The 27,999-nt window shown below is 41.8% G+C and overlaps 2 protein-coding genes across 3 annotated transcripts in view; one reads left to right on the top strand and one right to left on the bottom strand.

Moving 5' to 3' along the window:
- SMAP1 (small ArfGAP 1) overlaps positions 1–7,978 on the top strand; it is a 91,347-nt gene extending 83,369 nt beyond the window's left edge. For both annotated transcript variants that reach the window (XM_027697852.1, XM_027697843.1), the window contains 3 exons: positions 4,890–5,058; positions 5,698–6,029; positions 7,001–7,978. In XM_027697852.1, coding sequence (XP_027553653.1) covers positions 4,890–5,058; positions 5,698–6,029; positions 7,001–7,135 — 636 coding nt within the window. In that variant the 3' untranslated portion in view covers positions 7,136–7,978. The remainder of the gene's footprint in view (positions 1–4,889; positions 5,059–5,697; positions 6,030–7,000) is intronic.
- A 3-nt stretch (positions 7,979–7,981) lies between these two features.
- B3GAT2 (beta-1,3-glucuronyltransferase 2) lies at positions 7,982–27,916 on the bottom strand. The gene is made up of 4 exons (XM_027697860.1): positions 27,334–27,916; positions 15,891–16,035; positions 8,615–8,763; positions 7,982–8,535 (listed from the first exon to the last, which is right to left on the bottom strand). Exons 1-4 carry the CDS (start codon positions 27,871–27,873, stop codon positions 8,449–8,451), a joined length of 921 nt encoding a protein of 306 aa, XP_027553661.1. The 5' UTR covers positions 27,874–27,916; the 3' UTR covers positions 7,982–8,448.
- Positions 27,917–27,999: the final 83 nt, after the last annotated feature.

Below are 27,999 nucleotides of genomic sequence, written 5' to 3'. Positions count from 1 at the left end.
TGCAGCATCAGAAAGGATGAGGGATACACAGGATCTTCTCAGAAACTCAGCATCTTCAAGAGCCCCAGAGCTCGACTGCACTGGAGTGCAGAGTCTGCTCCTGGCAGGGCAGTAAGTGTGAGTGCTGGGGTAGGCAAAGAATGGAACTGGTGACTTCTGACACTGAAAAAGTTGGCTCCAGCTCCACCTGAAGATTTCCTACCATGGAAGTGGTTCACAGCCCTCAAAGCTGAAGGGCTGCTTTCAAATGAAGCACCTGAGGTGACTGATGCTGAGCTATGCAAGGCCACCAGGATGAAGAGGCGAGTGATAGTAGTGGGCAGCTCCCTGCTGCAGGGGGCAGGGGGGCACCCCATCTGCAGACCTGACCTGTTGTCTGGACAATTTTCCTGCTTGCCAGTGTCTTGGATCTGGGATGTTGTGAAGGGAATGCTTAAGCTTGTTCAGCCCTCTGTCACCCCTTGCTCTTCTTCCATGTGGATGGACACTGTCAGAGATAATCTGGAGGGAATAGTTGACTACAGAGCCCTGGAGGTGGTTAGTGAGGTGTACAGGGCCCAGGTGGTGTTCTCCTCAGTCATCCCAGTGAAAGGAAAGGGTGTAAAGAGGAGAGCGCTGATGCTGCGTGCCAACAATTGCTTGCAGAGCTGCTGATGACAAAAGGGCTTTAGTTTCTCTGAATGCAGGACCCTGTTTGAGAATTAGCATCCACTCAGGAGAGATTGGACACAGCTCACCAAACAGGGCAAAGCTATCTTTGCCAGCAGGTTGGAAGGACAACAAAGCAGGACAGAAGCAATACAGGAGATTCCTGGAGAGCATCAGGGACAACTTGATGACCCATATGATGGAGGACACAACAAAGAGGAGTGCTATGCTCAACCTCATACTCACAAACAAGATAGGGCTCGTTGGGAATGTTAAGGTTGAAGGCAGCCTTGGCTGCAGTGATCATGAGACGATGGAGTTGAGGATCCTGAGAGAAGGGAGCAGGGCAAAAACAGGATCACAATTCTAGACTTAAGAGAACTGACTTTGCCCTCTTGAAAGAGTTTGATGGGATGAGGCCCTGGAGAGAAGAGGGACACAAGAAAGGAGGTTGATATTCAAGGATCACCTCCTTCAAGCTCAAGAGTGGTCCATCCCAGAGAGCAACAAGTCAGGCACAAGATGCCAGGAGGCCTGCGTGGGTAAACAAGGAGCTCCTGTGAAACTCAAACACAAAAAGGAAGCCTACAGAAGGTGGAACCAGGGAGAGTAACCCGGAAGGAATACAGAGGTACTATCTAAGCATGCAGGGATGGGGTTAGGAAAGCCAAAGCCCAGTCAGAGTGGACTGACGAGAGATTGTCAAAGACAACAGAAGGACTTAGAAGTACATAGGTGACAAAAGGACAAGTAGGGAAAATGTGGGCCCATTGCCGAAAGGGACAGCTTTGCTGGTTTTACAGGACAGGTTAATGTAAAGGCTGAGTTGCTGAATTCCACCTTTGTCTCAGTCTTTACTAGCAAGACCAGCATTCAGGAATCCCAGGCCCCAGAGATGAGGGGGAAAGAGTGGGGCAAGGAAGATGCGCCCTTGGTGGAAGAGGATCAGGTCAGGGAATACCTCGTGGTCCTGATGGGATACACCCATGAATACAAAGGTAGGTAGGGGGCTGATGCCTTTGTGAGGCCATTCTTGATAATCTTTGAATGATTGTGGTGACTGGGAGAGGTGTCTGAGGACTGGAGGAAAGCAAATGTCTTTCCTGTCTTCAAGGAGGACCAGAAGGAGGATACAGGGAACTATAGGCCAGTCAGTCTCACCTTGATTCCTGAAGTGCTGTGTCCAGTTCTGGGTTCCCACAGTACAAGAAAGACATGAACATACTGGAGAGAGTTCAGCAAAGGGCCTCTAGGATAATATAGGGACTGGAGCATCTGTCTTGTGAGGAGAGGCGGAGAGAGCTGGGATTGTTCAGCCTGGAGGCTCATGGGGATCTCATCGACATATACAAATACCTGATGGGATGGTGCAGAGGACAGAGCCAGGCTCTTTCCAGTGGTGCTCAGTGACAGGACCACCAACAATGGACAAAAGCCATGTGGACTGTTACTACTGTCAGACCAACATAAAATATTGAGGATGTAATGATCTTATCATCTGTTTTGCAGTCTTTTCGTAATTAAAAGACAAAATGAAAATACTTATTTTTAGTCTCATGCATTAATCTTAACTTCTTGTCAGCCACATGCTGTTTTGTGCAGTCAGATGGCAAGTGTGAAGTGTCAGATTCAGCTACCATATTTTGTGGTCCTGACACATATGACCAATATTTGACAGTGAAAACTTCTTTTGGATAGGTATTGCCTTTTACTGATAATACATAAGCTATCGATGACAAAAATTACTTAAGTTTAAACTTGAAGCATATTGGAGATGACTTCCAGTAGTTCTGAAAAATTCTGTTGCACTAATACCGTGAAACCACTGAGCGGCATGTTCCTTAAGCACCTGATGAGCATTTCGTTTTGGCATAATGACTGACGGAGAGCACTACGTGTAGGAAAATGATTATATGTATGCCAGGTGTGTGTTTTTACAGAGGCCTTGGGTAGCATGACAGTGTTAGACACCTGAAAATCATGTCAGTGTTGTTGGTTGTTGTTTTTTACTTGAATGCCACCTGTTGTTTTCTTGCCATGTATTTTGCATTACCTTCCATTTATTCAGCTGATGAACACTTCAGGGAGTGATTGTTCAGTCCTTTGGCTCCTCTGAGGATCTTCCATAACCAAACTGAATGAAGAGACATTAAATGAACATTTAGGATGTAAACATAATGTGATCAGTCCTCCAGGTCTCTGGCTCTCCCTTCTAGAGAAAAGAAAACCCCTTCCTTGCTGCAGTTCAGGCAGTGAAGAGGAAGCCACCTCTGTTCACCCACTTCCACTGCTTATGTGTCCTCCTTCCTTCAGTCTGCTGAGCATGGCTGTCACACAGGGGGCTGTCTTAGGCAAACGCCATGGGAGGAGATCCATGTCAGTATGGAACAATTCAATACTGGGACTTCTTGGCTGTATGCACAGTAAAACAAATACTGCTGTTCAGGACGGGCTTTTACCTGAATATATCATTAAATCTGACTGGTATTTTTTAAGACTGGTTATGCCACCCTGATAAAGAATTGTCTCAAATAGAGGGGGCTTCCAACTACCTATTTAAAAAAAGTTGACTTTGCTTTGCAATCAGAAATTCTTGTGAGTAGGAAGAGGCAGAAGCTTTTTTTAGTAGGAAGAAATTGATAGTTTAAGTGTCCGTTGGCCAGAGAAGATTTCATGCATCTTTTTCTGTCTGCTTTCTCTTTGTAGTGCTGTCAGCCCACCCTTTGTTGCTCACCAAGTCCTAGTGACTTTGGCCCAAATTGGCTGTAGTATAAATGCAGATTTTCAGTTGCCGGAAAGTTCCCATTTCTCGTTTTGGTGTGTTTTTTTTTTCTCTTCCCTTTCTGCAGCGGTTTTGGAGATTTTTCACCATCAACTATGTAAATCTAAGCTCCTTTCTCTTGGTCTGACAAATTTAATTAGTAACAGAATTGTTCTGTGGTTATTTCTTCCCTGATCTGTGGCAGTGACTTAATCTAGAGGTTGTAGTACTTCAGGAGTCAGATGTGTTTTCTGAAGCTGCAAATTGAATGTTTGTATTGTGGTGTTTGTGTGAGCATAGTGGACTTTTTGGGGCATAGTCAGCAAAACCAGAAGGTGGAGGTTGTTGCTTTAAGGAAGATTTATAAGTGTGTTCCAGATCTGAATATTTTGTGGTGTCCTCTTGTCTGTGTGATAAACTTGGGTATGTGTTGACAGAAAACAGATGGACCCGGTTACATGTCCAGTTCATTCACAGTGGTAGTCCAAGGAAGATTTTCCTTTAGTGTGGGAAAGAGTTGAAACTCGCACATGCTGTGGGATGTGGCAGGTGTGTGCTAAGCAGTTGAGGATCATTTAGCTGGACTAAAATAAGGCTATAATGCAAGTATGCTTTGCAGTCCTGGCTCTTTTTCACTGTGCATACAGTTGACTTGCTTTAAAAGTTCGTGCTGGTAACAGGATGAGTTGTGTATTTTAAGGAATATAACAAGAACCCATGTATTGCCTAGTTCCCTAGGCAGGCCCCCATATGGAACTTATATGTTCGAGCAACAAAATAACAGCACCAAGAGACACCTGGATATAATTTGTTTACAAAATATTTTAGTGTAAGAGCAGTAAAAAGCCTGCCAGCCTGCCTGTATTTTAGTTTTTCAGTCGTACTACAATAAGTTTTAGATAATTATGTTTTCTCAATAAGTGCAACGTGCTTAAAGAACTCTAAGCCAATTATACACATTGTATTTTAGAAATTTTATTACTTTAAGTAGATAACCAAAATTTTACTTCTGCCTCTTCTCCAAAGGTACATTTCAAAGCACTTAATCTTTTGTTTTAGCTCTTCTCTAATCTATTCTGCCTATGAGAGGATTAATGAGATGTGAATTGTAATCTCCTTATTGATTTCCTAATTATTTTTCATAATCTAACTCCAGCTCTTGATTTATGCTTCTCACTGATGAAAAATGTAGAAGCAACAGGAATGAATAATCTGTATGTGTATGCCCTGGAGCTGGTCGAGGATTTAGTTTTCTTTGTTTTGTAACCTCCATCTGGTCTGGTGGTGTTTCCATATCATATGCACTGCTTCTTTGTCTTTAGTCATACCACATCTTTTTAGATCCTCATTTACTTAAAATCTAGTTTCTGTAAATGAGTAGGATTTTATTTGATTGAGGAACAAGGCTGTGCAGTAAATATTTAACGTAACATCTTTTTCCAGTTTCATTCAGTAGTCTGTCTTGACTTTTATTTCCCAGAGCACTTCCACTAAACCAGCAGCTGCTACCTTGTCTGCGGCATCCGGGGATCTTGATCTATTTACTGAGCAAACAACAAAATCCGAAGAGTCAGCAAAGAAACAACTCTCAAAAGACTCCATTTTATCACTCTATGGCACAGGAACCATGCAGCAGCAAAATGCTCCAGGTAAATAATTTTGCAAGGGTTTCTGTGCAGTCCTAGTTTAAGCTTTACCTAGAACAGTTATCTTCTACAAATATAAAGCTAAGGTTGGCTACCTGCTAACTATATTCAAATGAAGATTTTTAATTTTACCTTTTATAAAACTGAAAAAAATTACTGAAATGTAATACGGAAGCTAAAGAAAAATATGGTATGTGATTTTAATTTATTTATAGCAGTTCAAATTATCAAGTGTACAGTTTACTGAAAGATTTGTGAACTCATCTTCTGCGATCTAATTCATTGCTGAAGATCTGAGTCTCCACTGTGTAACCAGCAGCTGCCAAGATCTGTACGGAGCTGTCAGAGCTTGGGTTTAGCTATGTTTGTGCGAAAACAAAGACCTCCAATACAGCAATTAAAAGATTCTGGTTGGCCACAGGGATTTGCCAAACTCTTCTTGGCAGTTAATCTTGTGGTGAGTCCCTTTCCTTTCAAAGTTTTAAGCAAATTTTCGGTTTTAACAGAAGGTAAATTGACAGCTCTGACATACAACTGGATACAGTTATCCTTTGAAATTATTTTGGTGCAGTTCTGACCTATGGGGATGGGGGAGGAAAATCACAAAATAGTTTTGCTGAAGTATTCCCTTCTCTGGTACAGGTATGTTCATGGGGTCATCTTCTATGCCATTTACCACACAACCATCAACTCACTTTCAAGGCTTTCCAGCTATGGGAGTTCCTGTGCCAGCAGCAACTGGGATGATGGGAAACGTGATGGGACAATCGGTGCCAGTCATGGGACAGAGCACAGGCGTGATGATAGGAATGGGAATGCCCAATGGATTTACTGGTACTGCACAAACTGGTGTGATGGGACTTCCTCAAAATGTCGTTGGACCTCAAGGTGGAATGGTGGGACAGATGGTCACACCACCACAAAATAAGTATGGATTGCAACAAAACCAACAAGCTCAATGGAACCTCTCTCAGGTAAAGACTGCTTCCCAGACAAGAGTGCTTTAGAAAAGATGCTGCTTTTCAGATCCAAAATGTGTGGCTGTAGGAGGAAGGTGCAGTGTAGCCATGTTACAAACTGCTGGACTATGAACTGCTCAGAGGCATGTGTTAACAAATCAGTGAATAATTCAATTAAAGGTAACATAAGCAGAGAATAATTTTTGCTCTCAAACTCATTTTTACATTGAGCACTGAAAATTACAGTAATTAGATAATATTTGTAGAGAGTACGAATAGTTTTGCACCACACCTGAAGTGAATGTGCTAAATTTCAAACTCTTTCCCACCTTTAACCAGGTGCTAAATTCACATGAATTTAATTTCATGTAAATTATTTCATTCATTTAAGGAATTACAATATCTTGAGCAGATTCTTCAGCAGTAATGGTTAGATTTAGATAATATTCAAGTTTATAAATCCACCTCATTCTTTGCTGATAGCCACCTAAATAGACAATTTCTATAAAAACTTGTGTATTCAAGATTATGAGGTCTCTAAAGAACAAAAAAAAATCTGGAGTTGCAAGTGCAGACAAGGCTCTATTACTGGCTTTGGTGTCTCTTTATCTCTCTAACCATAATTTTGTTGGTTAGCTTTGACACTGTGAAAGCAAACTCTTACCAACCAACCACATGGGCCATCTCCTTCACATGCTGTGTCAGTTCCTTAGTGGAACTTTCATACAGATGTGACACATACACCAAGTGCTGCAGCCTGTCAGCTGGTGTATGATGGTGATTGAAGGGCTCCAGAAAAGCTGGTAGCGTGGAAAAAGGCTTAGAAACTTAGATTGAGTCAGTATTTTTATTTAATGAGAAACATTTTTAGGGAAATGTCCTCTTAACTGAGTGGCTGATTGGAGGCAGGACTGCTTTTGGCCAGCAGCATGCTGTGTTGCAGTGCCAGTGCTAAGCAGGCTCATGCATGTGTTTGTGCTTCGCAGATGAATCAGCAAATGGCTGGAATGAACCTCAGCAGTTCCAGCAACGTGATGGGCTTTGGCCAGCCCCCCAGCACAGCGGCAGGATGGACTGGAAGCTCCTCTGGCCAGACTCTCAGCACACAACTGTGGAAATGAAAGTTGCAATAGAAGTCTCTCCCAGAACAGCCACCTAACATTCCTTGTTCAAATGCATTTACTTTTGCTGTTCCTTCCATGTACATATATATTCTTTTTTTTTTTCCCCCAGCTGTTCAGATTAAGAATATAACTGACTGACCGTGTTGTGGTCTATATTGATTTAAATTTGATGTAGTGAAAAGCAGATCAAGAATATATTTATACATCATTGGAAGCATTTTCATACAATGCATATGATTTCATAGGCCATATTAAGAAGCTGCTTAACCACATACTGATTTTTTTCCCTCAAAATTCTAGATCAAATGTTTGCATATAAGGGACGTAGCTATCATGTTAGTAATATCCAAAAATATGAACCCCAATCCCCCCAAATTACCCAGTAATCCTGTAGAAGGTACTGTATGAACAAATGTTTAATCATATATAAATAGAATGTAAATGTATCACCGAGCAATGTTTTCTAGTGTATCAAACAAATTTTGTTTCATCATACATTTCACTGTGATGTTATTATGGTGTGCATAACAGGGAATGTGGTTATTGAAAGAAAGATAAACCTGGATGTTACTGTAGTTCTACAAATCAATAGTTTATTCTTTTAAAAATGAGCATTGGATGCATTTGAGTTTCCTGTGATAAAGTCTCTGATCTGGCTCATGAGGCACGCGCACAGTATTAATGCTGAGAACTGGCAGCACAATATGCATACAAGGTAACTCCAAATGAATGGATATATTTTTCCTTGCAGAGATCCAGGTTTATGACAGTGATTGTGTTTACATTTTATGGTGCCTCGTAATGATAAAATGTTATTTCCCTATATTAAAAGGATAAATCTGAAAATGACTCTGGGTTTTTATTTTGTTATTGTACAACCTATTTGACCGCTACTTCTAATGAAGTAAAACATGTTCAGTTTGGAGGATCCATTTATGCAGATATTTAGATCAACAGTTTGTGAGTTAAAATCAGTTTATAATTACACCATTAAGCTGGATAAATACAAAAAGTATATACATAAATAATGATTTTGAAAAAATTCCATTACACGACGTTTCTCTATGTGGAAACAGCGTTAAAACAAAGGTAAGTGTCAGTTTATTAAGCTGAGATTTCAGAAATGCATGCAGACAAGTTAGAACAAGCACACCCACTTGATTTGCTTACTAGAGTCTCTGACAACTTCCTTTTGTTTCCACAGAAGTCCATCAGGCCTCACACAGAACCAGATGATTTTAACTGGTTGAATTCAAACATGTCTTGACGCATCCATTGTCCTGCACTTGCTGTGTGACTGTCTCCCCACATCATACCTCAATATTGACTGTATCCAGGTGGTACTTTGGCTCATTAGCTAGATTCACCTTCTCTGTTCTTGTGTGCCATACCAGAACCTATAAAATAACATTTGTGTCAGTACAGTCATCTACAGAGATGACACAAAAGCTTTTTAGAAAGTGTGGAACTTGGTACCTTTGTGCAGTTGTTTGCTTTCGGCTCCAGTTCCTCCACTGTTGTTATCTGTTTCAGAAAATCAGATTCTTGCATTCCTGGTTGAGAACCACGACGCTTGAATACGGCTTTGGGATGCGACAGGATCACTTGAAGGCTCACAGCAAATCCTTGGATAGAGGGGGACAGGGAAAAAGTTAAAAAAAACCTTTAGGCTTTACATTTTTGTGCAGTTACATTGAAGCCTAGAAATCTCCCATGCTCTTTTTAAAATTGTGTAAATTTGATTATATGGATATTTGGTATTTGGTAGGTTTGTATGTCCTACATTTCTGTGTTTTGCCCTCAAGATACAATCAGATTTTTTTTCACCATATTTTCCACATGTTTTATCTATTTCCTGTCATGTAAGGAATATATACTTTTTTCCCCTGAAAAGTCAAATATTGCTAAGATCCTGGGCTATTCATCCTTTCTACTTCTAATTAAGAAATAAAACTCAATTTTAAGTAAAATAAAATGTATAAAATTTATACTGTACAAACACTTCTACATTTAAAGGTGGAAGTCAGAAAAAAGGTTAAAATACATTACAGCTGTGATCTCTGGAGAGTCTCAGCCTGTAGAGTTTTTAACATTGTTGGTGAAAGACAAGCCACATTAATGCTCTGCCTTGCACACTGTGTAGTTATTGTGGACTTGTGAATGACTTTCATCACTGGTGGTCTGCAGGGCAGTCTGCAGGTGATCTGTATGTGGCACAGCATGGCTGAAAGGACTTCTTCGTGCACACACCTGTGCGATGCATTCCTCCAGTAATGTGCATTAGGTCCCTTGAAGGGATTGCACACTGAGAAATCACTGGTTTGAACAAACTCGCCCTCTCTGAAGAAGCTACCATGAATCTCCAATTTGCCGTTATTTATAGAAATCTCCAGTTTTCCTTCAGCTATGCTCAGTCACATGTATGGTTCTTTCAGTAGGACTCAAACTCAACCGCTAGACTTGTAAAGAAAAATTACATTTGTAACTAACTCGTTATGTCTGATTGCCAAGCCTACCAAAGAAATCCTTTCTTCGTCAGTTCAGAGTGGTTCCAGCTGTCCCTTTATGACACAAGTAGTAACAGTTTTCACATCAGTTCTGGAAAACGGCAAGAACATTTAATTCTAAAGCCATAATTAAAATGTTATTGATTTAAAATTGAGAATAGCTTTCTCTAACTTAATATAATTCTAACCCCTTTTTTACTACAGTTGTCTTGCTACTGTATTTTCCTTGAAAGTATCTGTGACTTTTATGGGGGCCTTTTGAAGAGGAAAATATAAGGAAGTAATTATTACATCATGTGTAAAGAAAGGTGTACTGAAACCACTTTATCATGCTCTTGCTTGCAGGAAAGCACAGGAAGACACCAGAAAGTTTGTTTTGTTTTAAATAAAGACTTGGACCCTGATAAAAACTATGGACATAAATTAAGGTTCCAATTCACTGATGGACACAGTTGCAGAAGACATGTTTATATGTTATGTCCTTTTTGTAACTTTATACATTATATCTTGTCTGAGATAAAGAAGAAGAGGTGTCTAGATGGAAAGGGCATATTGCCCACACCTTGCAGAGTAGCCTAGTGAATAAAAGACTTCCAGGAGGTGTGAGACCTTAGCTGTAGCCTGTCCTCACTCAGTTAACCTCTGCAGCATCACTGCTGGGATCCAGCTGTTCTCTGCTGCAGCTGCTGGGCTTAGCTCAGTGCTCCCCGGCAGAATAATGCTCTGGACTTCTCTTCCCCACCAGGGGTTTGTCAGCAGCAGGCTGCAGGTCTTTCCTGCTTCCTACAACTTGTAGCCTGGTCATGAGGGAGCACAAGATGGGCTCCATCCCAGTGTAATCATTTGGGAAGAGCTGAGGTCGAGTGTTTAAACTCCCTCAGCAAGAGACAGCAGCAGTGTGTACAGCCAGCTTGCAGCACCTTGAAAGGGACCTTGGACTTAATACTGACAAACAAATTGACCTGCTTCAGTTCAGTGGTTTTGGCTACATTTTGTTGGGTTTTTTTCCTCAGTTAGAACAAGCAATAAATTTTGGATGCAACTGGGCTTTGATAATTTTGAGCGCCCCAAAAAATAAAAGTTGCTTTGCATGGGAAGGCGTTGCTGGAATCCTGATCAGCTGCGTGAGCTGCTGTTTCTTTTCAAAAAGATTTTAGGATTCAAGCTGGCCATGCATAAAGGAAAAAATGAAGTAAACACCAAAATAATTAAGGTAGTGGCCTAGTTTTTAGAGTGGGGAAGGAATCCCATTCTAAGCAGAAGAGGCACAAATTTTCCACTGCTTACCTCAGTATGTGTCAGTGTGGCTCCCTGGCTCCCACAGCCCATACTTATCCATACATTGATTAATTTCTTATGCTTGCTCCTCTGTTGAGAAAATTGCATGGAGTTCTGAGGGTGGATTTCTCCTATGCACAGATCTTCAGATGGGCCGTGCCCCCTGCATGTAACACATGCCCTTGCTACCATGCTATTGCAAATTGCCATTATAGGGTGCTATCAAAAATCAGGCATCAAATAAAACTTAAATTATAAACTGAATGTTGTGGGTGGCAAGGACACAGACTACTGTGCACAGACTGGCCTGAGGTTTGTTTCCTTGGTCAGTGGTCATGCAGTCTTTCTTTCTTAAAATATCCAATAAAGCAACAACTTGAAGAGATAAAATAATGCAAGGAGATTTATCTCCTGCCTATTTTAGTTCTTCAGCTTTGCTTTATAACTGCTTTAATTTCACATGTATGACATTTTGTAAGATGGACTTGAGAGAAAGCCACCTTCTAGTGACACCTTTCCACTGACTTTTTATCACAGATGTATCATTTTGGTGTTGGAAAGAGAGGAGATGGCTCAGGTTTTGACCAGACTGGCACTAATTTCTCTACTAATTTCTCTCAGTAGATAATGATCTTGTGCTAATAGATGAAAAGATGCTGTTATTTTGAATTCTATCACCAAACAGGGATTAATTTGGGATTACTGTCTCCAGTGTAGCATAATTGAACAGTGCTTACATGCATACAGTTATTTTACTTAATCATTATTCCTACAAGGTCATATTGGGCTTATGCTCATATGAAATGCCACAAGACAATTTCATAGCTGGAGTGTGAAGAGGTGTTTTGGGGGTTTTATGGTGTTTAATGCAAGGTTGTAAATTAAATCTAATTGGCTGAAGAACCACCTAGATGGGAATTAATTTGCTGGAGGACAAGATACCTGGGAGATGTTGCAAAGATTATATCTGTGCTTCTTTCAACGTAAGCTGTTCCTGTTAATTCACACCTTGACTTGTGTTAGATCAGTGGCTTCTGTTAAAAGGCAGAACTATTTTTTTTCATCCAGTTAAACTTGAGCCAGTGTTTAAAGATTTTGTTGCCGTGATTAACGCCATTGCTTCCTAGATGTTCTAGATAGGATAGTGGCTGAAGACAAGCTGGAAACTGAGTGTTTATCATTTCTGGAGTGTATAAATGCTAATGCTCAGTGCTAATGTAGAAACAGACCTACTGGTGTCCACATGGTTTAAGGTACCACCTTTGACTTGTTGGATGTGCCATGGCTTGGGCTCTGCTGCTTTCAAGGTCTGTTCTCCCTGTGACACACAGTTCGGGTTGCAATAAGGCAGAGATGGCTAACCAGGGGTTTCTGTAGTTCAGAACAAAGGCATCTGCTCACAACTAATTCACCATGAAAGGCTCTTGATTGTAAACTCAATGTTTAAAATAGTATTAACCCTTTCACGGAGGAGAAGTTGGGGTTTGGTGTTTTTTGAGCATGCTGTCTGCCATAGCACCTAAAAATTTTTTTGTTTGCACTTGTGTCTTCCAGCAGTGGCTCTTTCAGATTCAGTCAAAATATGCCATGTTTTGTGGTGTCATGAATAGACTAGCTTTTTGCTCAGGGAACCCTAAGAAAGATGAGATGTACTGAAGAACTCATAACTATAGCAAAATGAAAATAAAAAAAAAAAAAGGTGTTTGCTCAGGCCCTAGCAGAGGCACTTCAGGCACAGTGGATGAGCTTTGCACCACACATCCAAAATCTGCTTGCCTAGTCATTTACAGGCATGTACTAATCTCTGTGACTGAAGTAACTCCTGGAATGCTAATGTAAAGCATGTGTCTGCCTTCTTGAACAATCCTGACACTAGGAGAATCATGATGTAACATGTTTTCATGGGTGGTCCAAAATTCTGGCACTGGGAAGAAGCCAAATTTAAAACAGCAGTATTTAATATAGAAGACTTTAATTCAGGTCCATAGTAAATAACACACTGCCTAAATCAGAATCAGTGTCACCTTTTTGCTTTCAAGATGCTTTCTCACTTTTCTTCCCTGAGGGTAAGGAACTTTGTGTCAAACTCTAGAACTCACCTACAGTTAAAACTGAAGCAGAACTTAGAAAACACCTGAACTAATTCATATGGTGAGTTGGTTGCCAGTCAAGAAGCAGCACAGGAAACAGCTACTCTGCTTTCTGAATGCAATTTAGCATTGGAGAACAGCAGTGTCAGCCACAAATTTCTCAAAATAAATAACCAGTGCTTAATGAACTGATCCAATGTGACTGCGATGTGTGAGTGTGTTTCAAAGAGTCTGGGGAGTTTGGCCAGCTAGGGTCTTTGAGCTGAGCCCAGTGAAATCAGCAGGACCTGTCTCCACTTGCAGTAATTTGAATTTGACCCTGTATTTTGAAGCCTAGAATAAGAAGTTTTATGTGCTTAAAAGCAAGGATGTGCTTCATCTGAACAGCCACAAGATGTATCAGTGATTCCAAACCTTTTAAGCAGTCTTGTGTTCACACCCAGACTCATGATCAAACTCTTGTGAAAATCACTATGAAAAGACAGTTCAGTAAACCAAAGGGAGCATCCTTACCAGTGCATTGGGTGTCAGAACATTAACTGTAGACAGCTGAGCAGTTTAATATATGCACCTATACTTTTTTCATGGCAATATTTTCAAAAAAGGTCCTTGAACTTCCTTATGTGCAGTATAACCTAAATTGCTTGTGTGTTTGGTGAGAAGATGGAGAAATGCCAGTGATGGACCACAGCATAGACTTAGGTTTTTTTAGCAAGCCTCTCAAGTCTGCAGGGGTATGTTGGGAAGTCGGGAGCAAAGGGCGTGGGTAGGAAACTGAGTGTTGACACGTGTCCTGTAGACTGCACCTGCTCAGACACCTATGAAGTTCTGGATTTGCAGTTCTGTTCTGTTAGTGCCCTTCCACTTTATTCCTGAGGGGACTGAAGATGCAACTTTCACATAATTTTTTTAGCGCTCTACACAGCATCCATTTCTCTCCTTGCTGAAATTAAAAATGTAATTTAATTTCTTCAGTATTTTTGAAGACTAATAAAAGTTGTCTTACAAAATAGTAACTCCTTGTTTGTGGATCTGCAGTAACTTCCTGTATTATCAATGTTTCTTTGTCTCTATAACCCTCCCTTTTGTGACTTTTATGAAAGTACAAGCAGGTAATGTTCCTAATGGAGCTGCTTTTCCCTCATGCCAGTGATTCAGCCAGCAACTGCAAAGTAAACCACAACTTAAGAACTTTCCAAGTACCTCATCATGTCTGGGTTAGAGTCCCTTGGCTATTGTTGTGTAATGGCTTTTTGCCATTATCCATGAGTCCACAGGCAGAGACTGTTAAAATGCGCAGCTGCAGTCCTTGACATGCTGCATGGGTTTGGGCATTGACATACCTACATCTCCCCTGTGGAATGCCTCTACCTAAACACCCAAATATTAATTTTTATGCCAGGTGGTATTATTGTCTTGAAATGCCCCTACAGTACAGAAAAATTCACCTGCTGATGTTTCTATCTTTGAGGTGTTAAAAACTATTAGTACTTTATTCTTTTTAACCAATACAACTGTATATACTGTTGCAGGATTCAAGTTGTGTGAACAATTCCTATTGCATTTCTGTAGGCCTTGCTTGACATAACTTTAGAAGTTGTAAGCTGTAATGTTTATACTTATAGACTGTGTGAAAATATGTAATGTTTATACTTGTTATCTGTGTGTCTAATTATAAGGTTTGAGAACATAGTATGTTTATAGCAAGAAAGCCTTGAGAAAGTACAGATAAAGGTACACCTGCAGACTTCAGAAAGCCCCTAATTATGAAGGCCTCTACATGCCACGTATGACTCCAGGCCGCATGGACAGAACATCAGGTCCAATGAGCTGGAGACGCGTGTACAGACTGAGCTATCCAATCACCTTGTTGTAAGCATGTGCCCAAAACAAACTGAACTGTATAAAAGTTGACTTAATTAAATAATAAAGTGAACATATGGCTGACCACATTGGCCTGTATGCCTTATGTTTATGCCCCTCCATCGATAATATACTGTACATATTTATCATCAGACATTTCAATTAATATATTCTGCCAAAGTGAGAAAGCACTGTTCTTTTCCCTCTCCCAAAATATAAGTGTACCAGAGGAAAAAAAAAGTGGCTATTTCTCTCCTGTTCTTGCCCTTGTATTCCTACTTTTCCCCTTCCCCCCCTAATACAGAAGATGCCTAAGTGCAAATATCGTATAGCTTGCTAGGAAATCAGCTGCTGCTACATCAGAAGTTGGACTTCTGCACAGTGGTGATTCATGTGGCAGTTGTGAATATATTCAAAAGATTGTCTAAGCACGGACTGACAGCAAGACAGAGCTGTGTGGTGTGCAGACTTCACTGCAGAAGATTGATTACATCCATTTTGAAGCTTTTCTGCCTTCATCTACTAGGCAATAGCTGTCAGTGATTTTTCACCTAAGCCCAGTGTTTCAAACTATATCCATCTACAGTTATCACTGTCATTCCAAATAACCAATACAAAATGAATCATTTCATGATACAGTAGCATTTTACAACATGAGGTCTACGAAAGGTCTGTATTTATACTACCTGGTTTAGATTGATGACACAATGACAGGTAGGTGCTCCTTGCAAAAATTACTTGGATGAATTAACTTACAATTAACTTGTTTCAGACAAACAATTTATACAACATAAAAGCCAAGTTGTCACATAAAATTAAAAACAAAGGAAAGTAAGTTCAGATATCACCAAGCAGCAACTTAATTAGACAAGATGTGCAAGCTAAGACTTCCAGGATGTTTAGTGCCAAAGGGCTGCATACAGTGCTGACACTTGGGAAGTTTTAAAAGCTGCTTATGTTGAGAAAATCAGTTATTATGAGAAACATTCATGTATCATGTGGATTGATCCTTACCTGCCATGTCAATAGCAAAGGGCCTGTCCGCTCTCCAGCCCGTGTACCAGCCAACAACTTTGCCGTTCTCCACGACTGGGCGCTCGTACCGCCGTCCCCCGACCAGTCCCACGGGCCACACGGACACCTTGCGCGTTGTGCGCATCTGCAAGAGGCAGCACAGCATCACTCACTGCCTGCCCGTGCTCCTGGCAGGCTTCTTTTGTAAGTGTTGGTAGAAAGCCTACACACTAATCAGCAAGACTAGGTATTCAAAGGTAATTCTAGCTTACAGATTTCAGCCCAACAGAGTAAGTATTTGAAAGCTACATGTGCCCACTCATTTTCTGTGAAATCTCCAGCTCTTTAGCCCATAGGCACCTCAATTCTACTTTAACACCCTATTCATAACATCTTGTATAGTAAAATTTTTAAAAGCTGTGAAAAAACAGGTTTGGGGTTTTTTTTCTTGTTTGGGTTTCCACAGGTGTAGTATCTGCAAGACTACGGCATTCTCTCAGTAGGCTTATTTCTATAGATTGCTGAGATATTTTACAAACCCAATGAGAGAAAATGTAATAGTGATTAACAAATATGCATGTCACTAAAACAAATACAATTAGTTTGAGACTGGTAAAAAATGCATTGAGTACAGGAAATTATGACACACAGCACTTTCCTACCTGCAACATACCAGATTTGTACTGAGCTGAGACGCAGCTCAGATCTATTAAACAGTCACAAAAAAAAAAAAAGATTATTTGGCTTAAACTTTTTTAAATTTTACATTTTGCCTTTAAAAGCTCTGCTAAATTTCCAGGAAGGATGAAAAAGTAGGCCAGGCAGGATGCTTACTATCAATAACAGGAATTTTTCCCAGTGGTGTAAATGTAACTAAATGCAGTTCTAGAAACATGGTCCTTATCTAACCTTGAGGAATCTACAGACACTAAAAAATAATTCTTTCTTTAGCAAGAAGGGTGCATGACTGGGAGTCACTTCAAGAAAGACACTGAGGTGCTGGAGCATGTGCAGAGAAGGGCAATGAAGCTGGGGAACGATCTGGAGAGTAAGTCATACAAGGGGCAGCTGAGGGAGCTGGGAGTGTTTAGCCTGTTAAAAAAAGAGGCTCAGGAGAGACCTTACTGCTTTCTACAACTACCTGAAAGGAGGTTGTAGCTGGGTGGGGCTTGGCCTCTTCTACCATGCAGCTAGTGACAGGACAAGAGGAAATGGCCTCTAGCTGTGCCAGGGGAGGTTCAGTTTGGACACCACGAAGAATTTCTTCACTGAAAAGGTTGTCAGACATTGGAAGAGGCTGCCCAGGGAAGTGGTGGAGTCATCATCCCCGGAGCTGCTCAAGAAACAACTGGATATGCCACTTAGTGCTATGATTTAATTGATACAGTGCTGTTCGGTCAAAGGTTGGACTCAATCTTGGAGGTCTTTTCCAACCTTAAAGAATCTGTGATTCAGTGAGTTCAGATAACTGGTTCACTGGACCATTTTCTTCAGTAAACAGGAGATAATATGACATGAACTTTGATGCACTGCTCCCCATGGGAAAATCAGATAGTCTGGTGTGAGAACTTGAGTAGACGAGTGCAACAGACACGGCAACTTGCACAATTTAACCACATTGATTCAAAAGTCACTGTTTCAACTACTGTGTGTTAAATATGGTGCTATTTAAACAAGTATTAAACTATTTCAGTGTAATGTGGGCTTAATTTGATCTATTCTAAAAACAGTCTCGTCTTTTGTTGTAATTGAAGCTTATTCCTTAGGGAAAGGTTATCCCTTTCTCCTTCCAAGCACTCCTCTTAGCAAAAACAAATACAGTTTTACATATTTGTTACTGCAGTCCCCTATTGATGGATGTTGAAGTAAAAGACAACCTTGGTTAAATATTAAACAATTCTCTCTCTCTCTGCCAAGGTGAAAGATTTATCATGCATATCATCTAGACTCATAGGAGTTGCACCAGAAAAAACAAAGACATCACGTCAGTGTGGTTCACATTTCCAAGCTAGATACATTAGCAGATTCTTAGAACTTTCACACAGGGAAGGCATAAAATTCATTTTTTCAATTCATGGCTAGGCTTCGCGAACGAAGATTTTGGAAGGGTAGAAGGCATAAAATATATATTTGAAGATCCACAAAGATGTAGGGACACAGAAGAGAGGTATGTACCTTCTCTCCCTCCAATTATTTGTGTATCTTCAAATTTGTTTAACTGATTTCCTCACCTCCACTCTAATAGCTGTTGCAGTCAGCTGAGAGTCACACCATCTCTCAGTAGCAGCAGCCCATAGTGTGTAAGAGCAGAGTATGTGTACAGTTGGCAATATAGGGATTTCTTGTGATAAGGATTCTGTCCAAGCCATTGACTATTTAATTGCCAGTGAGACACTACCATGAATGTCTCTGCGGGTTATTGCTAATCATGTTTATCTGTAACTCTTCTCCCTGCTTATGTTTAATTTTCCAATCTGTCGCACTCCTCCATGCAGGAAAAGCAGAGTTAGCAGTTAACTATTTGGGTATGGACATTAGCCAAACCTTCTCATGAAGATCTTTTAACTCTGGTTTTAATGATACATCCCTTTTGCATATTTTGCTAACAGCATATTTTTATTAACATCCAAACATATCAGACACGGACACAGGGCATCATTCTGTTGGACATGTCTACACAGGTAAGTTCCAGTAGGTTTCCAAGGGCACCAATGAGCCACATGCACCCAACTGTGCTACACCAGCAATAACCACAGGATGAACACACATGTTGCAATAAATACCTCCTGGAGGGTATGGATACCTGAACAAATTATTAATGTACAGAATTGCAGCACTTTAGCCACCCTATGCCAATTGCACCCACAGTAAACACAAAATGCCACAAGACAAGGGCAGACACACTCTAACTACGAGAGAGTGGCTGATGCATGGTGCACCCATGCCCTGCCTGAGCACACAATAGAAGTTTGGCAGCTGTACTGTACAATGGGCCAGGTTACACAGGACTTCTGAACTGGATAAACAGCAGCCTCAGCATCTATGCTGGCAGAATCAGACGAATTTACATTAACACTCTACCATACACAGTGTCTACAAAAATCTTGTCAATGAAAAGTGTATCACTGACCTCACAAACCCCAAGTTTTGAATTGGTACAGTCTTGGTTCTATCTTGGTGTCTAAGAGTTATGTCAGTAAAGCCACCACACAACAGAAGGAAGGCGCTCTACATTTTGTCCTTGGGTTACTTTCTTTATTCTCACAGGTTACATTTTTGGAGAATGAAATAAGCAGGTGTCAAGAATACAGCAATGCCTTTATGTAAAAGCTGAAAGAGCACATCTAGACCAGTATTTATGGTAATTCTGAAATACCTCACAGCCTCAGAATATGCTAGGCAGATGAAAGTAGGAATATTTCTTTTAATCTTCTGAGAAAAGCATTACTGCAGTTAACATACTGCTATGTGAAGGCTGTATTTATGTGTGATGGGGAAAAAGCTATTATTTGGATTAAAAGGCCAGCTTGCACCTGGAATTTTATGTTGCTAATCATTGGGACACAAAAAGGTGATTCACAAATGTGTTAATTCTAAATAGTCTTAGTGCTGTGGGCTAAACAACTGCCAAAATCCTATGACTTACAAATAGCTTCCTAAATTACCCTTCTGTCATTGTAATGACAGCAGTAGCATACGCTGTCTTAATATTCAGTATTTTAAGTCCTAGCAACTTACATGAATGGTATTCATCTTACTTATACTTAACTCTCTGTAAGTTAAGCATCTAGTCTGTCCTAGTTAGACTTCTGTAGTTAATAACCAGAGATAGGAACCCACTGACATAATTCATCCTGCCTGGCTTAGACAGCTATCTTAAGGTGGGATGAATCTCCCTCTGGAAATGCTTTTATCCTCTATTTACTTTTTGATTATTTGAAAGGGGGTCTTGGGCATAGGAGGAGAGTGATGTACTGGATGGGGAAGATGGTAGAAAAAATCTGAATGAAGTAGTAGAAGGGACATGATTAGGAAGGATTGGGCAAGGAAATGACAGGAGAGATTGGTAACAACTGACCTAAGAAATCCCAGTGAGTTAATGGGCATATAACAGTAAACAGTTACAACAGAGTAACCACTAAAGAATAGCAAGTGAAAATGCAGAAAATGTATCTGAGTAATAAAAGGCAGTGATAAAAGCATTGCCAAATATAGCATCTCATTAGTCAATCAAGAAAAGCTGCTTAATGGGATGTGCCGGACTGATGGATAGGGAAGATACCAAGCCAGTAACAAAATATAAAAGCCCAGGGGGAATGAAGGCAAATGACAGACAGGGAGAAGGAAACATAGAGGTACTTCCTATAGTGAAAAGGCTTCCAGACTGGTACAACCATCCTAGTGTTTTTGCAGCATGATGTTGATGTGTTTTTACTTGAGATTTAAAGCTCTTTGCAAATGCAAACCTGCTGCTACACATAGTAAGCTTTTTTTCTCCCCCTATCATTTCAGCCTCTCTGTGATTTGTGATCTATACTGGTCAGGCTACAGGTTAGCACCCAGGCTCACCATCCCATCCCACTCCACCCCCCTGCCCATCCCAGCGACACTTGGGCAGATTTCTACAAAAAATTCCTATTTATTATTACCAAAGACAGGACCTAGAGCTCCTTCACTACAACCCTTCCACAGCAGAAAATTTTACGGGTTAAAAAAAACATAAGCACAGCCAGGTTCCCTGTCAGTTCTCACACAGTTCTCTGCATTACTCACAGGTCATCTAAAGCTAGATTCTGCTTCAATGAAACTCATGGGAGAGTACTACGAGTCAGACAGACAGCTCGGCAGGAGCAATGCTGTGCTCGTTTACTGAGGCATTGGATGCAGCTTCTGCCCCTACTTACCATCACTTCAAAGGAGGTACTGAGGCATAGAAAACCTGTGCCAGTGAGTTTTGTGGTTCAGGGACTGTGACACTTAAGGGATAGGAACTTCAAAAAGCAAGGTTGTTGTTGGTAAACTTGACTGTAAAAGGTATTCTCTGGGGAAAACTTGTAGAAAGGGTCTACAAGTCAAAAAAATTTTCAGTCTTTGAACTAGCCTGCTCCACAACCCTCACAGGTGATCTGATTTAGTGCTTCACCATCCTCACTATTAGAAAGCTTTCTCTCCAAGCATCTGTTTTAAACCTCCTCTGCTGATTTGTACACAATCTACACTGCAAAGGGAGGATACATTAATTCCCCCCTTCTTTCCAGCAACATTTTATATATAGGGTACAATGATTAATGCTTTTAAATTATACCAGCATCCTTGGGCACAAATGTCAATATTGCTTCCCTACGGAAGAAAACTGTACCAAATTTAACTAAAGCAGTTAGGAGCCAATTTCTCTGGACTGGGATGACTTCCAAAACATTTGCTACTCATGTTACTTCTGGGCCCTTCTACTGATTGGTTCTTTTTCTCATCCTACTCTCTGTCATCCTACAAGATTGCCTTCACTGGGAAGAGCTGCTGACCCTCTCTAATTAAACTCAGAGTAACAGTATCAGTTTCACATATGAGACCACTGCTGTCAGTGCAGAAACAGACAGTACTTCGCAACCCAGAGTCCTTCACTCGGGTAACGTTTCAAATAGCTCTTTTTTTTTTTTTTTTTGGTCACTGTTTCCTCTCATTTTTAAGCTATTTCATTCTCTGCCAGTCTTTTCTAATCCAGTCTCTTTAGCACAGGTATTACATGTGTATGTGGAAGAAGAACGTCAGTGTGCATTTAAAATCTGTCATGTACTCCTAAATCATTTATACCCTAGAAAGGTATTTAATGCACTGCTAACTCATATTTGGATCATTTTTTTATTCTGAAGAATATAACTAATGACTGCCAGCTAATATTTAATTCTGTCTAGACTACAGAATGTTATTTTTAAGACTATATCAAAAGATTTGATTTTTCCAACCAGCTCCAAGAGATACAACAAAAGATATGAATGTTTTTAAAGATAAACAGATTCACTTATACTAGTTTTAAATCTTTTTGCATAAATATATCCATTCAAAAATACACATATACAGTGTATAAAGATTATGACAGTTACGTAAGTGTTATTGAAGGAACACTAACCCTTCCCTTGTCAAATCTGGAAAAAATGGCAAATATTCACCTCTTCTGTGATGCATTTTTTGAGCTGCTCAAAATATTTTACAAAGATGATCACAGGAAAACTGAAGCCTGTGTGACGTGCAATGCCTGCAAGTATTTCTGTTCCATTTTTAATAACAAGGAATTATTTTTTTTAGGCTACTGAAATGGCTGTTAAAAGCCATTAGAATATCTGCCACCTTCATACATACCTTTTGGGAAAGGGAAGAGCAGGGACGCAAGAAAGTGCTTTCAATCTGAATCTTGAGCTACCTGTAAAGACTACCACAACTTCAGGAGAACAGGTTGAGCTCTCTCTCCTCCTACCTCCTTTCCAGCTTCAACTCTACCATCACATTCAGGGTATTCTTGTGCAGGCAATAACTACAGCAAATTGAATTCTGGTCCACAACTCAGTGGGCAACAGGGCTAACTGCTAAGCTACTAAAGTTTGGGTTGTTTTTTTTACCCTTCAGAAATGACAATTAGGGCTGTGATTTACTTTAAACTCCATGCTGCAAGGCTGTATTCAGATCACACCTTAGAGCATAGATTTCTCTAAGGCGGCCCACTCTGCAAATCCTCTCCTTGCACTCAGAAAGACAGTGGAGCATGCCACACTTGTACGCTCTAAACACCTAGCAAACCGTGCTATGAAATTTTGGATATCAATGACCAGAGGCCTACAGGTGGCAGGGAGGGAGAGCATAGTTTTAGATATGGGCATTTTAATTTCACACATATCTCAGTTTAGGTGTCTGAACAAAATACAAGCACAAGAATCTCTAAAACTCAATGAATTTCTGAATGTAACAAGCTCACTTTCTCACAGATGTTGAAGACCTTTACTCCTCTTCTTTGTACTCCTTAAGCTGCTCACCCCTCACCCTCAAAGGTTTCAGGGGAGTCTGTAGAATTAACAGAGTGGATCTCTAACACCTATTCTTCCAAGTTGCACACATATCCATACATGGATCAAGGCTTTTGGCCAACTACACAAAACACAGAAAGAGCAGAGAAAATGTCTGAGACATAGAAACACATAAATTATGTGAAGAGTTAAGGGAAGTGGAACTTAGCTGTCTATCTTCGGTTTCTAGTGCTTAGATAAATCCTGTTTTTAAAATCTCTCTATGAAGGTGGAATGCCAGCTTTATCTAAGGTTTTCTCTCTGGAAGTTTAAAAATGTGCAATCAGCAGTTGCTAGGCATCAGTCACAATATTCCAATAACTTGCATTCAGGAATAACTTGAAACACAAATGTACCAGAAACTATAAGATAGTCACTCCAAAAAGAACAGCCTATGGTAAAAAATGGAAGTTATCATGATTCATGTAGAAACATCTGTAAAACATCTTAAATGTACTAGTTGGGATTTCAGGCTTTTCAATGGCTTTTTTTATGAATGTAGGCTGACTTTCAACTGAAAACAGATATTTTCAGAAAGCAGACTGTTGTTTTTGATGGCAAGATGCAGATGTACACCTCCAGGTGAACAGATCATATCTGAGCAGAAAATACATAATTACTTTTGAGGCCTGGATCCCAAAATATTTATAACAAAATATAATATGCCAGAACAACAGGCATTAAAATAAAAGCATGACCACCACTATATCCTCAAGCAGAAAGGGTTGGGAATAACTTAAAGGCCACTTCTCTACTCCTGGAGATATTTTCTTCATCATTGCTGCAGCTCCACTTACTACTCTAAAGAATTTCACAATTGCTGAACAAATTGGTTCTTTCCCTGCAGCCTTTCCAGGGAGGGTGAGCTAAAATGCTCAAGAGAGCCAATGCTGAACATACTGTAGCAGCAGAAAGACAAACCAGGCTCTCCACCTTATTCTAGAAAGGACAACTAAACCTGCTCAAACCCTGCTCCGTTTGACTTTGAGAACATAGTTTTGCCAGTCAGAAAACTAGCCTATACATGCACATTCCATCACAGGTCTTAGGAAAAAAGATAATTATAAACAGCACTAGAGGGTTCCAGATTTACTACAGACAGTGACATTTTCCAGAAAAACTCTACTGTAAACTGGGTTCTTGGGGTTTTTTCCTGATTTCCATGAAACACACTTGGTCTAGTTCTACTGGGCCCAGCTCACTCCATATCAAATATAAAGTATTCATTCCTATACATACCAGGCAGAAGGACTTTGGACAGAGATTAGAATTTCCTCATCAAAAGCTCTCAGAAGTATCCCATGGCATTTCATGTCAAAGCATGCTCCTTTCTGATCATGACCCTCACAACTACACTACAACTCCCAGTAAAGCTTTTGCCAAATTTGCTTTGTTAAAAAGGCTCTGTCTTCTGTAAGGGCACTAGGGAAAACCACAGCAAAAGAGCTGCCTTAAACATAATCCTTCACTAATGTGCAGTTCTGTGGCTCACCTTTTGCTCCGCAATCCTGCTTTTTTAACCTCTGAGGAAAACGCATCCCTAACGCCAATGTTTCTTTCATGCTGGCTTTACAATCCTAACTAGCCTTGGTTCCCACCTCCCCAATCCCTCACTGCTGTTACTGAAACCAGCTTTGACTCAGAAACAAGCCATTACAAAGAAGACAGACCTACTATTTCATAAGACAGCAAATGTATGTAAGTGCTTGCGGGCAGACAGTACCTCACATTGCTGCTGGCAGTTTGGGACCTACACACCCCTCTGCCCGCGTCAGTGACATGCTGGAAGTCACGCAGCCAGCACAGGATGGTGGGTGGTAGGATGAGAATTCAGACCTCCTGTCTTGTCTTCCTACATTTAAACTGCCCCTCCCAGTGAGCAGACTTCAGTTTATCAGACCTCTTTTAGGATTAAGCAACTGAAGGTCTGGAGAATTGTTCCCGGCAGGGCAACAAAGCGAAAAAACTCCCTCTTGGGTAGAGTTACCACCACTTTCATGACAGGAATTACTACTAGATTTCATCTGCACACAATATGTTTTGAAGCTGTTCTCTTCATGCTTGGAAAAGACAAGTATAGCTTACACTCATATATCTATCAATTCCTGAAAGAGAGATCAGGATTTACTACAGAGCTGTCAAGACAGAATCCATGAAGACATAGAATTTCTTTTATCAAGAAAAAAAAAAAGCAACCAGCCCTCAAGCAGTGCCTCAACTGAAAATCAGACTCCTGGCTCTCTCTAAATGTAACCTCCCACACATAAAGGCACATCTTGTTGGCAAGGCTTGCCAAGGGACTTCCATTAACTTTGCCAGGTCCACAAGGCATTCCCTGTGTTACTACCAGTGGTGTCCCCCGAGACCTTGCATACAGCTCGTTAGTGACCCCAGAAAACAGTCATGGGAACTTGCAGAGGTAATTGAAGCAAAAGCTCCTTCTCCACTCCCGTAACTGAGCTTTCCAACCACCACATTTCACAGGGAAAACTCATTGATGTGTGTCTGCCTGTGAACACACAGCTCAGAATAAACACCTCTTCCCCAGTAGCTGAACCCTAGTGAAAGGGAGGTCTTAGGATTGCAGAGGTTCATGCCAGAGGTTACAATTCTTGTTAGCAAGAGGAAATACAGGTTGCCTGTTGTGCCTGTAATTTTCAAGGTTAACCCTTCAGACAGCTTTATCCCCTTGCTTTCCTGCATTTCCCACCTGATCAAAGAGGTAATTTGTACCTTTCTGTTGCATCCTTCACAGCAATTAGAAGAATAATTATAGAAATTATAAAAGAATAAATGTGACTGAACCCCTTTTCAGTAGCTCTGGGTCACAGAAGTGAAATGCTTGTAAATACTGTTCTCTTTAGCTTGTCTGTAATATTGGTACTCAAAAAAAACCAACAAACCAACAAACTCTTAAAAAAAAAGTAGATATTTGTCTCCAACTATCTTTTGTTCCACACTAGTCATTGCATCAAAGTGTACTTTCTGTTTCAATTAACAAACTCCCTAAGATTCAATCAGATTAGCTTTATATCTGTGAATATATATGTGGGCACTCCCATCACATCAAAGATGGGTACGGTGGAATTACTCTGCATTATAACATGCTAAGCACAGCCGTGAGAATTTAAAAAAAATCAATTACAACAAAGGTTTAGCCTCCAGGCAAAGGTCCTTAAATTAGCAGCTTTAATGCTGAATGCCAAACGGGCAAAAGAAGTAGGACATCTCTGCTGAATGGGGACCCTGCACCTGCCCACTCACTCACTGGAAATGGAAAGGGATGCATTACAAACTTAAACATTTCTAAACCAGCTTGCTCTAGGGAATTGCACGTGCTTCACGTTTCTGTGTGTTGTGTTCATTTTAGCCTACTGACTGTAAAGCACACGAAGAGGCACATTGCTTGGAAGCAAGCTGTAGAATATGGGTGTACACCTCCAAATACAGTTCTGTCCACCAGCAAGAAGATATGGACCACAGTCTGTCTGAAGCCCTGCGTGTTCCCTATCTGCTGCCAACCTACTTTTCCATTTCCCTCCCTTATTTCCCTGCCAAGGGTACTCTCCTAGCTGTCGCAGAAGATGTACATGATCTTTCTTCTGCCGTTTTATGTCCACTTATTAAAGTCCCTCCTTCCTGCCAGGCAGAACTCAGAAAGAAAGCTGGATACCCTCTGCCCCAAGAGCTTGCCAATTCCCACCGAAATGAAACAAAGCCCTTCACCAAGGGAAGGCAATAAAGACAAAACCAGGTCCCTTCAGAAAAGAGACTCCTGAAAGGGTGTTTAGTCGTTACACAAACGATTTGTTGCTTTTAAGAGCGAAAAGGCTTCAAAAAGGCAAGTCCACGTGAAGGAGCCGGCTCTGGATTAATTCATTTGCGCCAAGAAAAAACTGTGAAGGATGGCGACTCCTGATGCAAGTTTGCCCTACAAGGAGAGGGATGCAGCCCGAAAAAAAAAACAACTATGAAAGAGCGCTTTTCATCCCAGCTTTAACAAAAACACAAGATCCCTTATATAAACCGTAAACTTGCCTCGCTCGGCAGGAAAGCGAGAAAACAACAGTAAAAAGTTGGGGAGAGCGTGGAGGAGAGAGACAAGAAACTTAAAAATCAAGAGAGGAGTGTCACACGAAGGCAGCGCTGGAGAGCCCGGCTGAGGGACGGGGCGCGGCGAGGTGTCCGCGCCGGGGACTGGGCTTGAATTCTCCATGCCCGGAATTTCTCAGTAAGAGGCACCGAGCTGCCGCAAAGCGGGATGTGGCACAGCCCCGCGCGGGAGCCTGGAGAGGGGTGAGCCCGGCGGGAAGCGGGGATGCTGGAAGCGGTGGGAGCCCGCGGAGAGGCGGTGGAGCGCGCCCCCCCCCTCCCTATCCCGCACGCACCTCCTGGAACAGCTCCAGGCTGTAGGTGTTGTCGTCGTCGGCGAAGAAGAGCACCCCGGGCTGCGGGGGCGGCAGGTGCTGGTGCCGCTGCCGCAGCCAGGCCAGGCCGGCGTTGCGCTGCTCAGTGGCGCGGGGCAGCCCCGGGCGCTTGTAGCGGCGCGGCGTGGGGACGTGCAGGTGCGTGCAGGGCAGCCCCGCGCCCGCCACGAACCGGGTTACCAGCTCGCTGCGCGCCGCCGCGTCCTCCACCAGGATCCAGTGGAGCCGCGACACCTGCCGGAAGGTGTTGGCCAGGCGGGTGAGCTCGGCCTTCTGCACCGGGCGGCTGTAGGTGGGCGTGATGGCATAGATGGTGGGCAGCACCGCCTCGGGCCGCCGCCGCGGGGCGGGAGGCCGCGCCCCGCCGCTACCGCCCTCACCCCCGCCGCGGGGGTACAGCGCGGGCAGCGGCGCCCGGCTACTATCGATGTCCAGCACGATGATGACGATGAGCACCCAGGGCAGCAGCAGGAGGAAGCGGCTGAATAGCAGGGACTTCATGCTGCCCCGGCGCCCTCCCGCCGCGCCTCCGCTCAGCGCCGCCCCATGGACGGGCGCGGCGGGGCGGCCCCTCCGCGCTGCTCCGCGGGGCGCCCGGGCAGCGGCGGGGGGCGGGGCGGGCGCCGG

Source organism: Neopelma chrysocephalum, unplaced genomic scaffold (genome assembly GCF_003984885.1).
Source record: "Neopelma chrysocephalum unplaced genomic scaffold, ASM398488v2 Primary Assembly neopelma1_23b, whole genome shotgun sequence".
NCBI classification, from domain to species: Eukaryota; Metazoa; Chordata; class Aves; order Passeriformes; family Pipridae; genus Neopelma; species Neopelma chrysocephalum.
Note: the sequence above shows the minus strand (reverse complement) of the source record. Positions and strands in the feature narration are given on the sequence as shown.